Genomic DNA, 20,577 nt, shown 5'->3' with positions numbered 1-20,577 from the left:
CCTCAACAATCCACGAGAGGGTGAAAAGCTGGTCCATTGTTCCATGGCTAGGACAGAATCCGCATTTTTCCTCCTCAGTCTGAGGTTCAACTATTGGTCGGAGTCTCCTTTCAGGCACCTTGGCATAGACTTTCCCAGGGAGGCTGAGCAGTGTAATACCCCGATAGTTGGCACACACCCTCCGGTCCCCTTTTTTAAAAATGGGGACCACCACCCGGTCTGCCAGTCCAAGGGTACTGTTCCTGAGGTCCATGCAATATTGCAGAGGCGTGTCAGCCACGACAGCCCCACAATACCCACAGCCTTAAGCATCTCCGGACAAATCTCATCCACACCCGGGGCCTTGCCACTGAAGAGCTTGCCAACTACCCCAGTGACCTCCACCAGGGAAATGGAGCTTGACACGCCAGAGGCCCTGACTCCTGTGAGGGAGGCATGTCTCCCGGATTAAGGAGTTCTTCAAATGCTCCTTCCACCGACCGACAACATCCTCATTTGAAGTCAGAGTTTCTCCACCCTTGCCGAATACAGCTTGGGCGCAGCCACCCCGACCACTCCTGAGTCACCGGAGAACCTCCTTGAAGCTGACCGAAAGTCTTTTTCCTCTCTGCAATTTTAATTCGCACTGAGGCGACCCTCTCATCCACCAGTACAAACTCCAACTGCACGGCCGCCAGCTGGGGACTCGTGACTTTCCCCACTACCGCCCAGCGCCTCTCACACTGTGCAACCCCTAAGTAGGAGAGGGACCAACCCCTATCAAGGAGTTTGGTTCCAGAGCCGACACTCTGGGTGGAGGTGAGCCCAACTATATCTAGTTGGTACCCCTCAACCTCCCGCATAAGCTCTGCGCCCCCCCCCCCGATTTTCGTGGTGGGTTTTTTGGATCGTGTTAGCCTGGGTCTTCACTCCAGACCTGTTCGCCCTGGGAGACCCTACCAGGAGCATACTGCTGCCGACGACTTAGCTCTGAAGATCCCTGGAAGAACCACACAAGCCCTTCCGCCACGACAAGGCCCCCCCGGGTGGATAAAGGGTTTAATCGCTGTGGTATTTTCCTCATCATACTAAATTTAGTTGTAAAGCATGAATAGGCTAACCTTTATTATTATTATTGGCAAAGCTACTGTGACCTCATTCTATGTGCAACGTTCCTTTAAAGTTTATCAACCTTACCGACAGAATAAGTTCTGGCAGAGTGAAATGACTGATGCAGTTGCTAATTTCAGTCCACTGTCAATGACCTCATTCACTGTGGTCTGTGTGTTAACCTTGTTTGGAGAGTGCACATCAAATTTACAGCGCAACTGAGAAAGGAAAAGCCTTCAGAACTACTCGCACAGAACCGGGCCACTAATAAACACTAATACGTATTTTAATAATGCGATGTTACACCAAGACATGAAACCGACCACCAATTCTGACCTGCTGTAGAAGACCATTTTCCTAATTACCAGATGTATTTTGTCCGTTCAAACAAATCAATCCAATGTCTTCAACAATATAAAACTTATCTGGCTGCAGGCAAGTGCAAAACATTATTCTAATACTTCACTCCTGTGCAGCTTAATGGGTTTCAATATCAGTATCAGGAAGCTAGGATATTATTTAAAACAACAATAATAAAACAAAGTTGAAAAACAAAGTCTTCATCTTTACTTCTGAAAGACTCCCCGAGATACTCATTTTATACCCAATCATGTTAATGACCTGTTGCCAATCAAACACAGAGTGTTTTTTTTTTGTGTTGTTGGCATCAAATTCCAAAAAATATTTTTGCATATCATTGCATTTTGTTTTTATTTGCATTTTATTTTTATTTACAACTTTTGAGGATATGGGGTTATAATATCTAAAACCACTTATTTCTATCTGGCCTCATATTCAAATCTACATTATGTAATTCATTACAGTATAAAAAATAGTTGCATAAATGTGGCCTTCAGGTCTGTTACTGAAACGTATTCAGCTGACAAAGCACACTTTTTTTTTTTATCTAAAAGAATCACACTGAACTCTGCTTTTTATGTCCTGTCAGTGTTGTGACAGATTAAGTCTGTACATTACACACCCCTTCAGCCAAAAACACAGACCAGTTCTACCAGCAGAAAGACAAACATACCTGACGAACTGACCTTAGTCTCCAGTGTTTGACATTTCTCTCAGCTGGTCAGAGAGGAGTTTCTGCTCCAATCGGATCAGCTGCTTCTGCAAGGACACATTCTCCTCCAAAACACTCCTCAACTGCTCATCGAGCTGCTCCTTTAATACAAAATAACATAATAAACTGAGCGGTATTTACCAAGTTAGGACTGTAATAAATTATTTTATTTCTACAATTAATTTATACTAGCCACATCAAACCATTACGCTTTGTCACTTCATATCAGCGTTGCCAGTCAGTCCCATTCATTAGTAGTTCCATTTCATTAATAGAAGTCATTTGCCCTCTACACTTCCTGTAGTGTATTACAGTCTGTCAGAATGACTGTGTGGACCATATGAACATTATAGAGCACGTTTTAAATGAAACAGTAGAAGCCATATCGCCCCCTACGCTTCCTGTAGTGTATTGCAGTCTGTCAGAGTGACTGTAGACCATATCAACATTATAGAGCACTTTTTAAATGAAACAGTAGAAGTCATATCGCACCCTACACTTCCTGTAGTGTATTACAGTCTGTCAGAATGACTGTGTGGATCATGAAACAGTAGAAGCCATATCGCCCCCTACACTTCATATAGTGTATTACAGCCTGTCAGATTGACTGTGTGGATCATATGAACATTACAAAATAGAAGATGAATAGAATAGCAACGACACTGATGGCTAACTGACCTTCTTGAACAATTTTGGCAGCCCTATCCCACACTCACTTGGCACATATGCCAGAAAATTTCCAAATAAATTATACTTGTTGTTATCAATGTTATTTACAAAAGTCACACAACTGGTCAGCCAAATGTAGTTTACAGAGGTGTGAAAAAGTGAATCTTTTAATATGATTCAGTGTGACTACCAGATTAATTCTAAACAACTTAAACATCTGATTAGGACTTACGGCAGAGCCATATGCTCTCTGTAGCTGCTCTGAGAGACTCTGTATCTCTGATTGATGCTGTCTCTTCTGCAGTTCTGCCTGGGTGTTCAGGGTTTGGATCTTTTCTCTCAGAGCCTTCATCTCCTCTTCTCCACTCACAACTTCCTGCTCCATCATGCAGAGGATACGAACAGCTTGCACTGAAGACAAGTTGTAGAGCACAAGTGACGTTAGCTGGGATTTACACGGTTTACACTATGCTAATTGGTGGGGTATAAGCTTCCAGTGCTTGATGGCTACATTAACTTTGTAGTTGCAAAACTAAAGACGCAAACATTAGACACCAAACAAGTCTTGGCTGAAGGAATACATAGACCACTGTAGTCGTGTGTCATTCGGTAGTCCGCTCATATTAGGAACTCTGGGTCTGAGCTCCATTTCTCTATGGCCAGAATGTGTTAAATACAAATGTTCAGAACCTGATACGTTTTGTCCTGTGAACATTTTTCTCCCAAATACCACTGGATTCTCTGAATTGCGAGGTTGTAAAGAGCTATAATACTAATATTGCTACATGTGAGCTAAAGCTACTGCACATCAATTTAATGTCACTAAGCTACACGAAACTAAGGCGGGTTGTGCCAGTGCTCTGAGGGGCTGTGCAAAAAATGTTCTACCATAGTGCATAATTACAGGTACATCTTTAAATAAAACCTCTGGGTGAGATTTTTTGATAGGCTAAAACTCCTTATCAAAAATACTACCCGTGTTAAAACTACTAGGCTGAACGTAGCTTCTTTTTTCAAAGTTTCTTGCTTGAATGTTTCCGATCCACCTTAAATGGTGCACCACCTGTGACTAGCAATCACAAACATTAGCAAACAAGACAAATTACTGATTTGCTGGTTCGGTATAACGGTATAAATAAGTTACCGTTACTCACCCGTTAAGCAGAAACCGAGAAACCTCCTCATATCATGCCTTTCAACCCTCCATGAAGCTGAGTCAGCTTCTTTTTCGCCAGCTGCTTGTTCAAATTTTCCCGTTCCACCTTAAATGCCTAACGTGCCAGAATGTAACTGCTGCATCATTTAAGGTGGAACGGGAGAATTCGAACAAGAAACTGACTTCAGCTTTGCGACTTTTTAGGGACTTTTTTAACCAGCTGAAGGCTTCAGAACGTGACTGCTGTACCACTTGAGGTGGAATAGGAGGAGTCGAAACAAAAGCTGGCAAAAAAGCTGGCAAATGTCCTCAGAGAATTGTTACCAGCATTAAAATAATAATTAGGATATCCTGAGAGCCTAAATCAGTTTATCAGTGGTGAGCAGTGAATATTAAGAGGAGTCTGTACTGGATTAACCTGATTGAAGGTACATAGATCTCTTCAAATCAAGCTAACAGAAGAGATCTATCGTGTTTCAGTGCGAATGAGATGAAGAACAGAGAACTGAAGGGAAAACTGCGTCTTTTGTTCCGACTCCTTTTCATCTGCCCTCAGTCTGTACAAGGAAATAATGCCAAAATCTGCTTAAGGATGCCAGTCTAGATGTGAAGTTAGTGCACAGTAGCTTTAGCTTACATATAGCAATATTCATTTCAACAGGTTTAACAACTTCGTAATTTAGAGGATCCAGGGGTATTCGAGACAAGAGACAATTTTCCAAAAACCCTATTCACTCTGGCCATGAAATGGAGCAATGGAGAAATGGAGCTTAGACCCGGAGTTCCTAATATGGGCATAAGAGCATGGCGCTCACTACAAAAAGACAACACGACTATACAGTGCTCTGGCGTAAGGAAGGAAACCTGCCAGACATGCTCAATCAGTGTAAATGTTCTCCTACATATTTACATCTACCTAGAATAATGTAGCAAGAAAGTAATGTTCACTACTACACTGTAGTTCCTCTACACTGAATATTTCTCAGAACAGGTGCAAGAATATAAAACACCAACTTTGTGCAGAGATAGTAGCAGCAACCCAATAATCAGAAAGATAATCACTTTACTGGTCAAGTGCACCTGAATGTACAGGAAATCTGGTTAAAACTGTTGCTTCTTTAAATTATCAATGCAAAAGGCATCACATAATATACCCAGTATGTAAACTAAATTATTAAAATAACTCCATGTTTGTTTAAGCAGGCAAACAACCAAGGAGCAGATTATGGAAAGCATGGAGTAGCCATTAGCCTCCATGTTCATGAGTAAATCCCAACTTCTGTCTGGAAGATGATCACTTACTGAAGAAGTGTTTAGTGTTGTAGTTCTTCTTCTTCCCAGCCCAGTACTCATCCACCAAACTCAGGAGCAGCTCCATCGGTTTCTTATAGGCTCCCTGAGAATAAAACCAGCATACAATAAACAATATTATACTAGAGTAGAGATTAAACACTACCAAGAACACATTAATGTAGCTTAATTATTATACAGCGCAGCGAACATCAGCTTCTGATGTGAATGACAGTGCAGCACAGTGGGTGGTGATTTTTGGGATGGTCTGTCGATACTTTTGGAGCTTTTAAAAAAATGATATAAAATTAAAAGATGCATTGATGGGCCTTTTTTATATAAAACATTTAAATGAATAACGTTCTAATTAGAGCTGGGCAATTAATGGAATTAATTAGAGTAATCGGAACTGACATTCAGAACTTCTAAAGTATGGCACCTCGCCCATGTCGTTTATTTAGTTTTTTTTTTTTTTTATTTTAATTCTGGTAGTCCGTTCCTGACTTTGTGTTCATGTGCCATCCCCTTAAAATGTATTACCACACGTGTTGTCACGTGACTTCACCATGTCCACTATGCGACACGGAAGCTAAGGCTACGTCCACACAGCAGGTAAAAGTGGCTCAAATCTGATTTTCTCACCAAATCAGATTTTTCTGTTTGGCTGTTCACATTATCTTTTAAATCTGATCTGTACGTGACATCACTCTGAACAGATCAGCTCCTAAACTGACCCACATGAGCAAAAGAACAGCTTCATACTGTTTCAAGTGGCTTATCCAGAGGTAAACAATCACAACTGCCAACAAACGTCAGTTGCTCCCGGATGATCAGCTTCATCTTCACCAGCATCACAGGGGCCATCATGAAGCTTCACTGACTCACAGCTGGGTTCATCACTCAATGTGTTTGAGCCATAAAAAGGGCGCAGTCACTTTGGTTTGTGTCCTCAGATTCTTTAAACTTTGCTTTCAGGCTTCTAATTTTTCTTTGAGGCTGCAGTCTCGATCTCTTACGGCTGCATTCGGACATTTCTTTCTAAATCTCTTCGAACACGGAAGTGTTTCGGATTTTTGTACAGAAATATCACCACAAATGTTTGAGTCTCAGTAGCGCAAAATCATGACGAATGTCAAGCAATAAATAAATAAATAAATAAAAATAATAGTTCATTCATCGTAACTGAGGTAAAATATTCAATTAATCGTCATATCAATTTGAGGTCATACCAGCCATACATTTAAAACACTGACAAGGTTGTGCCACAAAAGAAAACTTACGCAATAATGTCATGTGATATGTAGTATTATGGTTAAAGTGCTGAGCTTGTCCTGATTTTTCACTTTTTAAGTAGTTTTTCATGCATTTTTGGGGAGGTATTGAACATTTCAGCATAAAACTAAAGAAACTAACTTCAGACACCGAACACGTCTCAGCTGATTGACTACAAATGAGATATGGAGGAAAACTGGGCAACTTCGATTCTTCACTGACCTGCACCTCTAATGAATCCACTTTGTGTAGCTTGTTTGCTCTCTCAGGTTTAAGCAAGGGTCTCTGTGGATCTCCTTCCTTTTCAGTCTTTCTGTAGGTTAGCCTTGGAGGGTGCAGCACTGGGTTCCGTCCACTCTCAGAGGAATGTTTTGCCACTTCAGCTTTCTTATCCTCTCCTATAAAATTACAAGAGTTATTAACACCAAACAAGCATCGTGTTACATATAGATCTGGAAAAACAACTTTAGATAATGACCCCTAAAGAAACTACAGTACATTTAGTGGAACTTTCAGAGCCAGACTTGGAAATACCTTTTAAAACTGGGCTTTTGTAGCTGGGATGTGGCGTGAAGTTGCTCTCAGCCTGTATTCTGCTGTGTATGCGGCTCTTTGCTGGTTTTTGCCACAGACGTTCAGGACAGTGTCTTGTTACAGATGCATCGAAGAAAGTGACTCTGGGTGCATCATTTGACTTCAGAGAGGACCTTCGCTGGACACCGTGCCGGACACAAGTCTCTGGTCATAGCAGAGGAAAATGACAGCAAAGAAATATTCAAAATGTGACATCTTACTTATATTTATTTCAAAATGCTGGATGAAAATGAGTTAAAAATGGACATTTGATATTAACCAGTGTTTGCCAGGTTGACAAATACAAAAGTGTTGTTTCTGCCTCTTATACACCTGATTCAAGTCTACGTAGAGCAGAAAATCTCACAAAGCTGTGGTGGCCAAATTCCCCGGAACTGGTGTTGGGCAACGCTGAACCGAACAATTTGTACTGGCAGATGAAATGAAAACATGAAAATGTTGCCCCCTTGTGGACATATAGACAAAAAAAAGCTTATGCTCTCACCATTTTTACCATGAGATTTCCCAAGACTTGGCTCAGACTCCTAAAAATAAAGAATGGTCAAAGACAAAAACATATTCAGTATGTATGTTTAAAGACTTTAAACAATGACGACTAAAACAAGTGTTTTAGCATCAGGAGATTAAAAAAAAAAACACCTGATCTTGGGAAGATGACACATCAGAATCGGTGCTATTAATTAAATGTATAATTTCAGAGGGATTTTCTGGAAAAAAGGGAAAATTCCACACTAGAACTTCACTGTCACTCCGGATATATTGCAACATTTTTTTTACACAGATTGTTTAAAAAAAATTAATAATAGTACAATAAAACTTAACTTAAAGTAGGTAACATCGTAAATTACTTGCTGCATCGTAAATGACTATTTCAAGTTAAATAAAATCCCAATTTTAAGGCAAAATCACTGATCACTTATCAAAAATCACATTTTACAGTGCAAAGTATAAAACTGCAGAAACATCACAGCACAGGACACAGCCAGCAGGTCCTGCCCAGTAGTTCCAACATGCAAAGCAGATCCTGCTAACTGTCATGTGCTGGTTCATTCACTTTTAGCTGCATTAACAGCATCATTAACTAACACTGCTAATGTAACAGCACTGTAACAGTGGTTTAAGTATGTGTATGTTTATGTATAGTACTTAAGCCAATGATTTTTCTTAGACTACCTGGAGAGTGAGTGGACTCTCGTCTAGTTTTCTCTTCAGCCAAAGGGGAATCTTCTTGCACCTCTGTGTTCCTGTCCTCACTGAATTTGTGATTTAGAACAGTTTCCTCGTTACCTTCTCGAAGAGAAAGCTTTCTCATCATCATCTTGTTCACAGAGGCAATCCTGTGATCACTGCTTCTGTGAGAAATATTCCAAAAATAATTAAAAAATACAATAAAAAAAAAAGAAGAAAAACATGATTCCTCAGGCCTCCACTCATCTACACCTCAGCCGGCTCAAGACTTGGACTTGAACAAAACTAAGGGTCCTAAAAAACTCAAATTTAATCTTTTCCGTGTAATGACATTCTGTTAGATGAAGTACTGAACTGAATATAACTTGGGATTCAAATCAAGACTGCAAACAAAAAAAAAAAACAAAACATTGATATTTATTTATTTATGTGAATTCATCAATTAATAACAGATTAATGTGCTTAAACGTGGCCTGTAAATGTGAAGAGCTGAAACAATAAAATGTCTCGCAACATTCTGACAAACTGAGATTCACCAAAAGCTAAACTGCCACCGTGGAAAAAGCATGTGGTGCTTTGTTTCAGCCTGTTGATGTATTTGAGCTACAGTAAGTAATAAGCATTAGCTAAAATACAACAAAGCAATATAATAAACAGAACATAGACTAATGTTAAAGCTCTTCAGGCTAGCCAGTTTAACATGCTGGTTCAGCTCTGTGTGAACAGGTTTCCAGGAGAGTGGAGGGCACACATTTTCACGTGTTCAAAATTATTTGTATTTTAAGATAATAAAGCAGCAGCGGGACGAGGCTAATACATACTTTTTGTACAGTGTGTGAGGTGGTTATTAAATTGTTGATAGTGATTTGTTGAGATACACTTCATTATCAAACTGTGCTGAACAGAAAACAACTTTTTCAATAAAATACATATATAAAATAAGATATATATATATAAAAAGACAGGTATGCAGAGAATGTCACCTGTTTTCCTTCTCCTTTGTGAAAACCTGAGACTTCTGACTAGGTTTGACTGCTGACTCAACAGAAAAGTGCATTAGAGCTGCTTTTCTCTCTCTGTCTCGTACAGGAAAGTCATCTGTAATAGAAGGAACAGAAAGTAATACATATATTTACATGTATGTAACACAAACTGTTCCTGTGGTAAGACAATCTTATATATTTGAAGCAGCATTTGTATTATAGGAGACAAAACTATTAAATAAACAAACCTATGAGGCTCAAATTGTCAAAGAAATCTGGAAAAACAAACCTGCATCAAAAAGATTTGTTATTTTACTCCATTCATTTCAGTGAACCACATTTAGCACACATTGAAACTCCACAGGAAGAGAAGCCACCGCAAAAGGGCCCAAATTTACCCTCAGCTCTCTTTTTTAAATAAAATAAAAGAATAAAAGAAAGTGATGTAGTATATACACACTGTTAAAGTTTCAAAACGTACTGTCTGCTCTCCAGTCCAAATACAGAAACTAAGCAATAAAAACAGTCTGTTTTGAATGAACTGTTTCTGTGATGTCACAACAACCAACTTATTTGCCTACATACACCTATTCAGCCTACACAAACCTACAGTTTAGCCCCGCCCACTCATACTGAAGTAGAGGGGGGGGGGGGGGGGGGGGGTGTTAAGACCACTGTTGCACCTTTGAGGGAACATTCACATTGTTTGTACCTTGAAAGAAAACTGAACCTTTATTTCAGTTTTATTACTGCATATTTCTAAAAGCATAGGACACAGGCTCTTTAAAACTTTAATAACTTAAACAATGTGTAGGTCCACCTCATCCAAAGGGTCTTTAGCAAAGAAAATAGTCAAATATATAGAACGATGCACACTCAAAGAATGCCTTGCATGATTAAAGTGTAATTTGCATTGTGAAAATGTTCTTCAGATTGATGGAGAATGTGCTGTAGATGGTTCTATATACTCTTATTTTGAAAAGGGTTCAATATAGCACCAAAAAGGTTTTTTCTTTTGCTACGATGTCAAGCTTGTAACAACAGAAGAACCCTTTTCGGTGCTATATAGAACTTGTCATGATGCAAAGAACCCTTTAATCAGGCAGAGGGTTCTTTACCAAAGAAACCCTGAAGAACCATCTTATTGAAGTGAGTAGTTTAGCAATTAATGAAAATATACCAAGCTTCCGAAGCTTGGAGATGGTGTGGACCAAGTATAGACGGTAGTATGGCTGTTTCTGCACAACAGGATTCAGCCTCAGGTCCAGCTCCTCCAGATTCTGAAGCCTGCGTAAGGCCAGGACGTCTTCAAGAGACCACAATCTGTTGTAGTACAAGTTCAGTTTCTCAAGCAGCTTTAAGTGCACAATCCCCTGCAGGTTTCAAACAAACAAGAGGCAAAGAATGCAATTAAACCACGTAACCTACTTGGCAGTGTTAAATGCAGAGGCTGTTTTATCATCACTAAGACAGGCCTATACGTTTAGAGCTATTCTCTCCTAATTCAGTAATACTAGATACAAAAAGCACATTTTTTCCCCCCATCTAAGTTTTTTCAGGAGTTACACCTTTGTTTCTGAAAATAGGACACAATTAATGCACTTTATGGTCCTTTTCCTATATTTATTATTGACACTTACTGTACTTTTGTGTTATTTAAACACTCAATGCCAATAAAATGATCTGAACCAATGTCCTTGAAGGAACGTGGATGATCTCCCATTAGCAAATTTCAATCTTTTTAATATAGAACACTTTAAAAATATATTTCTAACACTTACAGGAGGACACTGTGATCTAATGACCTGTTTATGCCAGTGTTTCTGTATATGTAAATATATTAAGTGCAAAGTTATTCTAAAATGATGTTCATGGCCGACTAATTGGTGGTTTTTTTTGTATTATTATTATTATTATTATTATCGATTAGAGAACTGAGTGGATCATAATACCAATAAAGTTACTTCAATAAACGTCAATAAAATAACCAAAGATGTTTATAGTGGCAAGGTTATTTCTGAAATAAATCAGATTACTTGTCACCCTGTTAAAAATATAATTTGTACTGAAACTATTTTGATTACTTTATCAAAGTAATGTGCCTTACATATTACATTTGATGGAGCCTGTCCAGACAGCGAAAAGAAGGAAAGCAACAGAATGAATGCTATATTTCACATAAAATTTAAAGCTTTTCTTCCAATAAGCTTATACTCAGATGTAATGACAAACATTTTGATTAGTAGCTGCAGTGTCACTTTATTTTATAGCTTATGTGAAATTTACTAATTTTTTTACTTTTTGATATGCTTTACTCAGAGGCAACAGGGGGTGTGGTGGTTTGGAGCGTGGGCAGGAAGAAACACTGTATGCCCATCTCCAATCTATCCCACCAGACATGGTGATTACCGGTACAGGAGGAACTAAGCATTTCTATCATGATATAACTGGGTAAAAGGTGTCCATTGGGGAACCTTAAAGGCCTCTCACCTGACTGACGTCATTAAGATGCACATGATGGACTCACCAATAACACTGTGGTCAGTTTAGTTTCTGAACAAAGCTAATGCTGCATTATAACAGTTTTGATTTGCAATGATGACTCGGTAATCGTATATGTGGACTATCTCATTTACAAATCATGTGTATGAAACTACATCGATCAGGCATCTCCTTATTTCTGCACTCATTGTCCATTTTATCAGCTCTGCTTACTATATAGGCGCACTTTGTAGTTCTACAATTACAGACTGTAGTCTAGAACATTCTCAGCACTACAGTGACATTGACATGGTGGTGTTAGCATCGCTGCTGGAGTTTTTAAACACCATGTCCACTGTAGTAGACACTCCTACCTTGTCAGTCCACCTTGTAGATGTAAAGTCAGAGACAACAGCTCATCTGCTGCTGCACAGTTTGCGCTGGTCATCCTCTACTCCTTCATCAGTGGTCACAGGACGCTGGCTGGTGGACTATTCTCAGTCCAGCAGTCACACTGAGGTGTTTAAAAACTCCAGCAGCACTGCTGCGTCTGATCCACTCAGACCAGCCACACTAACACACCACCACCACCACATCAGTGTTACTGCAGTGCTGAGAATGATCCACCACCCAAACAATACCTGCTCTGTGAGGGTGCATGGGGGTCCTGACCACTGAAGAACAGGGTAAAAGGGGGCTAACAAAGTATCAGAGAAACAGATGGACTACAGTCTGTAAGTGTAGAACTACAAAGTGCAGCTATACAGTAAGTGGAGCTGAGAAAATGGACAATGAGCGTAGAAACAACGACATAATGTCATGTCTGATGGGTGTATAACTGTTTTGGCCCAGCCTGTCCTATTCTCTTTCTACTTTGGATTTATTTTGCCTTATTTAAATATTTGTGTGAGGCTGCGAAAGTGATAACCTGTTAAACTCATTTCATTTCACTGTGTCTCCTTTTTCATGCTCCTGTAATCCTGAAAAAAACACTTTTTTATTACATTTTACAATCAATTTGACTTTGGAAATTCATCGTGTGGTATTCTCTTTTTAGATTATGCCGTATATCGCATGACAGACATTATGGGTGGTTGTTTTAAATGAACAATTATCTTAATTATGCTGTGGGAAATGATAATATACCCAACAGCCTCCTCACAGTGCTGACCTGGGCGCTGGGTAGCTCACCTGGACGGACTCCAGCGCGTTATGAGAGAGATCCAAACTCTTCAAACGGATAAAATTCTTCAGAGAAATCCCCAAATGGCATATCTTCCCCGTCTCATATGACCCGGGGAGGCTCAGTGAGCGAACATCTGCTGTGGTTTTAATGACACGGTAAATAAACATTAGATACATTAGTTAGACATCAGGTTTTAAGCTAACGCTACCTGTCAGCCAACGGCGCTAACCAGCCAACGTTAGCAAGCGACTTCAGACCGAATGTCTTCGTTAAAGGCTTACGTAACGTAATTAACCAAATCCTTAATTTGTTTATTAAAGCATATGGTTTCTATACAGTCAAATAAATAAAGTTTTACCCAAGCAGCTGTGCTGAAGGCTGAGCTTTTCTCGTATCCACTGCTCTGTTATGGATAAACTGTCTGCCGCCATAGTTTCAAACGGCCGGAGGTGACACGCACTGCGCATGCGCCTCAATCCGCTGTGAAATAACGTCAAAACAAGATTTGTACGATTCGCTTTTTGGAGTAAAAGCAACGTTAAACACTAAATACACTCATTTAAGCGCTTCCAGGCGATCATTTCACTTACATTTAGGAATATTTGTGAGGAAGGATACCTACACAATACCTTAAACGTTACACGGTTTTTAAAGGGACAGTCCAAAATCAAAGACATAAAGGGGAACTCCACTGATTTTTCAAAAATTCTACATAATTAGGAGGTTAAGACGTGAACAACGACACTCAGAGTGGTTTGGTGTGAAATGCTCTCATCTTGAGAAACTGGCCGAGTCAGAATTTTCCACAATGGTGGTGATAGGAACCAGAAGTCCTCCACTAGGAGGGTGGCTTCCCCATCAAAGGAGGATGGCTTCCCTTAATGAGTCTTGGTTCCTCTCAAGGTTTCATCTTAGGGTGTTTTTCCTTGCCACTGTTACCATTGGCTTGCTCATTGAGGGCTCGGACCCAGATTTTTCTGTAAAGCTACTTTGTGATAATACCTGTTGTAAAACGTGCTATATAAATAAACTTTGACCTAACTTGACTCTAATAGCTCCCTCACAGGCTTAGAAAATGTGTGTGTGTGTGTGTGTGTGTGTGGTTAAATATACGCTGCATGATGTCATTGTGTTCTGATAAAGTTTTGGCCTAAATTGTATTTTAATCTGTTCATGGTGGAGGGGTGGGGCAAGATAGTCCCCAAAGAAAACTTGTTATTTCAGATTTTCCACTATTTTCCCATCATCAACATTCCATAGACACTCAGGAGACTCATGTAGGTTCACTGGTGGTTTTGGATAGTAAATAAAATGGCAATATCTGTGTTGTAGTCATGGTGACCCCTGGTTCCTATCATCACCACTGTAAAGACATCTGATTGGCTTCTTTAATACAAATTTGTGAAAAATCTTATAATCTTACATAAATCTTAAGACAAAAAGACAGGAAGTTTCTGTAATATGGCTCCTGATGCTCAGCATGATCTTCCTCACTGCCTGGATCCTTGTGGTTAAGATTAAGTGACCATAATTAGTCCCACAATGGGGAAATTTCACCTCCATATTTAACCCATTCGTGAAGTGAAACACCACATACACTCTAGTGAGCACACACACACTAGAGGGCAGTGAGCACACTCGCCCGGAGCGGTGGGCAGCCCAATCCGCAGCGCCCAGGGAGCAGTTGGGTGTTAGGTGTCTTGCTCAAGGACACCTCAGTCATGTGCTCTCGGCTCTGGGGATCGAACCGGCGACCTTCCAGTCACGAGGCTGGTTCCCTAACTACCAGCCCATGACTGCGCCTCATCTTAAATTGAATTGTTGAACTGGAAATAAGAACACAATTGTCCGCCACATTTTCAGTTCAGAATTGCCTCGGCATGGTAGGCCTACTGCTTAAAATAGCCTGTACCTTATTTATGCTTTGCTGATTCAACAATTCTAATCATTTCACTCGTGAACATCCGACTGAATCATCAATTTTCACCTCTCACTGCAAAAAATGCATTAAGCCAACTGAACACTCCAGTGCCGGCTGAATTTGGACGTGATGCTGACAGTGACTTGCGATGATTCAGGAGTTAGACTGGAGTAGGCTGTATGTAGATTTGTATATAAAAATATGTACTAGAACCCAGAAAAATTACTTATCATCCCATATTTCACAATAGCTATTAGAAAGTATTTTACCTGATCACCAGGCTTTCCAACATGGAGTTTTTGGAGTTACCCTCTACAGAGAAGCACTGTCTTCAACATTATGATAAAGATCGTTCACAATTCTACCTTGCACAGATATGATATGCTATGTATTTATCATTAATCTAAATCTAAACTTTTATAAAAAGCTTCTGAGAAAGTAAGAGTAATATCCTGTCCTTGCCTTTCTCTGTTTCAGTGTTTGTTTTCTCGCTCCATTTGCTTTTGTTGTTGCTTTGGTCTTTGTCTCTTAATGAACCCTGCTTTCTTGTTATCTGTCTCGCCTGTCTGTTGTCTATAGTTCCACCCTCTCATTAGTCCCAGGTGTTTCTGGTCTGTTCCATGTGTATTTATACCCCTGCTTGTGTGATTTGTGTTTGTGTTTTGGTCTGTCAGGCCCTGTTTTGGTGTCTCTCATTTGTTTTTGCTTTCAGTTTTGTTTTGTCACCTTTTAATACCTTTGTGTTATGGATTTTTTACTGAAACCAAGGACTTGCATTTGGATCCTGTCTTTCTGTCTCATCCAAACGTAACAATAAGCCTATTTCACATTAAATCAATTATGTAGGAATTGGATGTTTGACATTTCTCTCATAATGCTTGTTTGTTCTCTCATAATAAAGTTTGGATGCTACAGTGCCACATGACAGGGGGCATAGGGCATCGCTTTGCGTCTCCCATGGAAGCACACCTAACAAAAAGTAATAGAAGTTTAGATGATATGGCAGTCTAATTCTCACAGTTATGGGCTTCTCATATTTATGCAGCTACAACAGCAAAAATAAAAGTGTTTTTTTCCTCCAGCGGGGCAGCTCAGCAAAAGACAAACGGGCTATTGCTCGGGCAACTTTAGCCCAGCCATGTGCACATGCTTGCTTCTGAGCTTTTATTTTGAATGTTGATGACAGCAAAATAGTGGAAAATGTAAAAATATACATCTTCTTTGGAAACTACTTTGCCTCACCATGCCCTAGATGTACCCCTCCGCCATGAATGGCTTTTAAAAATATGCTTTAGGCCAAAATCCCACCTCAAACTATGGTAAAACAATGTCTCTGACATATTCATAACCATATAATGCAGCAATTTCCCTTAAGGCAGCTTTTAAAGGCTTTCAGACGTCTGGTTCCTATTAGCACCACTGTGAACAATTCCGACTCAGCATGTTTCTCTAAAACGGAGCGCTTCACACCAAACTACTCGGAATGGCTTTGTTTACATACAACCACGTAATTATATACAGATTTTGAAAAATCGGCGTAGTTCCCCTTTAAATGTGGAGAAAGGAGCCGCTTCATTACTAACGCCTACCTGGAGACCAGGCTGTTTTTAGGCCACGCCCCTCGCGGTGCTGTCATGTGATTGGTGTTGTGCTGTGAGCAGCGCTGCAGGCTGGCGGTTTGGTGAGGAGGGCAGGTCCAGCGCTCCGAGTGACCACAAAGATCCTGGTCCACGCGGGCAGGATGAGGGGATGAGAGGATGAGAGGATGTCTGAGCGCGAGCTGATGGAGGCCACGGTTCGTGAGGAGGCGGAGGAGGAGGATGAGGAAGAAGAGGAGGAAGAAGGAGAGGAGCTGACGCTGCAGGAGATCTTAACGCTCTATAACCAGCCTATAAACGAGGAGCAGGCCTGGGCGGTTTGCTATCAATGCTGCCGGACTTTGGCGGAGGAAGGCGCGGGGCGAAGGCGCAGCAGCGCCGGGCGCTCAGGGCTGGACCATCGGGTGGTCATCGGGGGTCCAGGCGACGTGAGGATACACAAGAATGGCACTATCAGGCCGCACATTGCAGGTAAACACTGGAAGAATATCAAGCCTTCTTATTCCTCAGCGTGTCATTTGAATTTGCCGTTCCACCTTAAATGGTGCAGCAGTTACATGAGCTGCTGCACCATTTAAGGTGGAACGGCAAATTCGAAAAAGATGCTGGCGAGTAGGAAGCCAAGTTCACCTCACTGCTGGCTTGATATGTGTACAAAATGTGCCTGACTCGGTTTTCTACACATGCATTGTGTTGTGTTCAAGTGCATCACTAGTGCATTGGCATTGCAATGCAGGGCCACATGCATGTGTTGTGAGTAGCACCAGCTGCATGACTCCTTAAGCAATGGGCTTGTTATATAACACGGGTGCAATCAGGCCTGCAGTGGCCAGGACAGTGTGCTAATTACAGTGAAAAAACACAGAAAATGTTCATTTTCATGCAGATTGTATCATATTTTATTTCTAAGGGCAGTGAAACCTAAGTGTACCGTAACTACATGGAGCTCTCAATGTCCTGAAATATCTATACAGGCATTTAAAGAGGCCCATATTACGGAAAAACATACTATGAAACATACTGTTAACTCCCTAGTCTGTACAGTCTATGTCAGCAAACTAAGCTGCAAAAACAGCCCATTTTGTATTCATTGTGGTTGTGATGTCACAAAAACCATTAACATATACAGTGAGTGGATTAGCCCATTCACGCTGAAGTTTAGCTCGTTCTTACTCATTCACATTGAAGTTGTAAGGAGTGTTCCAACAAGGGATGCTTTTTGAATGCACAACCAATCAAAACAGAGTTGATTTACATATCGCTGCTGACTGAAAGAAACCTTGTATCTCCAAAATGGTAACTTTACAAGAGAAGGAAAAAACCTACTTTACTTTTAATGTAAGTCAATGGAACCAGAATTTTTTCCAAGTAGTTTTGGGCCGTTTCTTTTGGTCCGTTCCTCATGAAATTTGCACACAATGTAAAGAACACCAGGCGTTTTCAAAACATGCCGAAAAAGGAAAAACGACAAAAATGGAGGTGCTAGGTTTTCTGCCAACAGCAGCGATATGTCAATTTTAAAGTATCTAAACACAATAACGGATCAGCCTGTCTGACTCCGAGGCAGGAAAAAATGGTCATTTAAAAGTGAATTAAGACTTAAACCACACAAGTGTCATGAAATTATAAAGAATACAATATAATGATATCATTATTATTGTTATATTATAAAATTATTATATTACATTGTATTATAATATATTGTTATATTATATTGTATTATAATTGTCATTGAAATTATTTCAAGATGGCATAATTTTAAATTATAAAACATATTTAAAAATTGATAAGATTTACATTTTTAAAATTTCATATGAAAATGTATTATAAAATGTAATACATTTTTTTACTTTTTTAATTAAAACTTAAAATTTGAATATTGAAATTTTTAAATATTACTGTTTATGTTTAATCTTGAAAAAATGTAAAACATTTTAAAGTCCGCTTTGAAGTAACTAAACACAGTAACTAAAGAGCCTTATTAACTCAAAGAGGCAGAAGAAATGGTCATTTAAAAGTGGACTTAACCCACGCAAATATCTAATTCTAAAAATATAAAATATCTAAAATGACCTACATTCTAAATACATAAATCCTAAAGAATATTATAATATAATGTCATTGAAACTATAAAGAATATCTCAACATGATATACTTTTAAATGATCAAAGATAATTAAAAATGGAAAAGTGACACTTTTTAAAATTTCATATGAAAATATAATAGAAAATGTAATGGCATATATTACATTTTTTACATTTAAATTTAACTTTAAAATATAGATTTTTAATATTTAAACATTGAAAACAGTTAAAAGTCAGTTACCAAGTAACTAAATGCAAAAATATATAATAGCCTCTTTACAGTATAATAAATATGCACATTTCAAAGCTCTGAAATCTTAGTAGCTCATATGTACAGTTATATTTTAAAAAAAACGAGGGCAAAATTCTTGATTTTTCTAATGCAATTGTAAGTAGGGCAGATATATTTATATAAAATTTGATCATGTTTGATTTAATCATTTCTAAATGCAGATCTTTATGCTATTTGTTGGCATCTCTGAGTCATAAACCTTAAAACGACAGACTCCAGCTGTAAAGTGCATTGACATAGCATGTTTGGTGAAAGTACAACTGCTTGACAGTATAACTATACACTCTTAAAACGCCGGTGCTTCAAGGGTTCTTTAGTAAGAAAAAAGAGTTTATATAGAACCATGAACACTCAAAGAACCTTTTTGTATGATTAAAGGGTTCTTTGAGTGTTTATGGTTCAATGTAGAACCATTTTCTTTACTAAGAACCATCATATTTGAGTGTATAGATGTATTCTCTCTATTTGTAGATGAACAGCAGTGAGTAAGCTGTTAAGCACTTTCACAGAGCCAGGTTAGGCGTGTGTGTACACTGTTCAGCGTGACTTTGTTGACATTATCTAGGCTAATGTCAATATCTGAGGTGACCCCACCAACTGTAACTTGACATGTTTGGGTGTGTCTGGGATTGATGTGCACACAGAGCATTTCCCCGTTCTTCAGCCGAGCTGTATTTCTTTGTGGGCCTCTGCTTAAAATTGTGCCTTTATTTGTGCCAGTCAAAGCTGAAAAACAGCTCCAGCTTAAGGTTCGACTATTTAAAGGGGAATTTCACCAATTCTTCCGAATTTCTGTATAATTCAGTGGTTGAGACATGAACAGTCATGCAAGGTGGTTTGATGTGAAATGGTTCCTTTGTAGAGAAACTCGACTGGCTCAGATGGCTTTACAGTGGTGGTGATAGGAACCAGGGGTCTCAATGCCTTCAGTGCAAATATAGCCTTTTATTTATTGTCCCAAATCACTAGTGAACCTTCACGTGTCTTCTGAGATGTACATTGATGATGGTAAAATAGTGATAAAACTCAGGGACTATTTTGCCTTAGAACACCCGTCATGTGACTCGGCAAGTTTCTCTAGAACGGAGAGTTTCACACATTGGGGAAACATCAGCCAATAGGATCGTTGCCCTGGCTGTGTTGACCTCTAAGGTGGCAAGGCTTCGGACAGCAGGACTGAAGGTTTATATGGCTCTTCCTGATCTGGGTATGCATTAATATGGCAAAAAAAAAAAAAAAAAAGGAAGCACGGTATTGCTAATCGTAGCTAAAATGCTAATGCTAATGAAGTTGCTAGCTTAAAAGGCGCTGCTAAATTGCTAACTGCACTATTTTTCTGATCTCATCTTGGTCACAACAGAGTCCAGAATTGCTAACCTCTTCAGTTTAACCCTAAAACCTAAAGACTTGCTTTGTCCACACTGGTCAGTAAAATGGTAGATTTTCCTGTAGATATTTTCTGTGAGCTGCTGAGTTTCCAATCACTGTGTAATAGCATTTAGCATTTTAGCTATGATTAGCATGCAAAAGTTTGGGTGGTGTTCTTCTATTAGCTTTCAGCTACGTTAGCCTCGTAGCTCCAGTGCGAAATTAAAGCGGTGTTTAGACCACCCTGTGAATCTTTTAACAGAGGCTGGCAGTCAGTTGGTTTGTAAAGCGTCCCTTTGTCCTCTCATCAGTCTCCGTCACGCTTGTCTGGCCT

The 20,577-nt window shown here is 39.5% G+C and overlaps 2 protein-coding genes across 3 annotated transcripts in view; one reads left to right on the top strand and one right to left on the bottom strand.

Moving 5' to 3' along the window:
• cep72 (centrosomal protein 72) overlaps positions 1 to 13,593 on the bottom strand; it is a 43,670-nt gene extending 30,077 nt beyond the window's left edge. The window contains exons 1-13 of the mRNA XM_017695807.2: positions 13,571 to 13,593; positions 13,339 to 13,460; positions 12,986 to 13,116; positions 10,494 to 10,686; positions 9,314 to 9,428; positions 8,316 to 8,494; positions 7,782 to 7,849; positions 7,627 to 7,666; positions 7,083 to 7,286; positions 6,771 to 6,946; positions 5,289 to 5,382; positions 3,063 to 3,241; positions 2,123 to 2,262 (exon numbers count right to left, since the gene is read on the bottom strand). Of these exons, the coding sequence (XP_017551296.1) occupies positions 2,137 to 2,262; positions 3,063 to 3,241; positions 5,289 to 5,382; positions 6,771 to 6,946; positions 7,083 to 7,286; positions 7,627 to 7,666; positions 7,782 to 7,849; positions 8,316 to 8,494; positions 9,314 to 9,428; positions 10,494 to 10,686; positions 12,986 to 13,116; positions 13,339 to 13,447 (1,614 nt within the window). The 5' untranslated portion in view covers positions 13,448 to 13,460; positions 13,571 to 13,593 and the 3' untranslated portion in view covers positions 2,123 to 2,136. The remainder of the gene's footprint in view (positions 1 to 2,122; positions 2,263 to 3,062; positions 3,242 to 5,288; positions 5,383 to 6,770; positions 6,947 to 7,082; positions 7,287 to 7,626; positions 7,667 to 7,781; positions 7,850 to 8,315; positions 8,495 to 9,313; positions 9,429 to 10,493; positions 10,687 to 12,985; positions 13,117 to 13,338; positions 13,461 to 13,570) is intronic.
• A 2,946-nt stretch (positions 13,594 to 16,539) lies between these two features.
• Positions 16,540 to 20,577, top strand: part of spire1b (spire-type actin nucleation factor 1b) — a 48,307-nt gene continuing 44,269 nt past the window's right edge. For both annotated transcript variants that reach the window (XM_017695805.2, XM_017695804.2), the window contains exon 1: positions 16,540 to 16,970. In XM_017695805.2, coding sequence (XP_017551294.2) covers positions 16,667 to 16,970 — 304 coding nt within the window. In that variant the 5' untranslated portion in view covers positions 16,540 to 16,666. The remainder of the gene's footprint in view (positions 16,971 to 20,577) is intronic.

This window comes from Pygocentrus nattereri, chromosome 24 (genome assembly GCF_015220715.1).
Source record: "Pygocentrus nattereri isolate fPygNat1 chromosome 24, fPygNat1.pri, whole genome shotgun sequence".
Taxonomy (NCBI): domain Eukaryota; kingdom Metazoa; phylum Chordata; class Actinopteri; order Characiformes; family Serrasalmidae; genus Pygocentrus; species Pygocentrus nattereri.
Note: the sequence above shows the minus strand (reverse complement) of the source record. Positions and strands in the feature narration are given on the sequence as shown.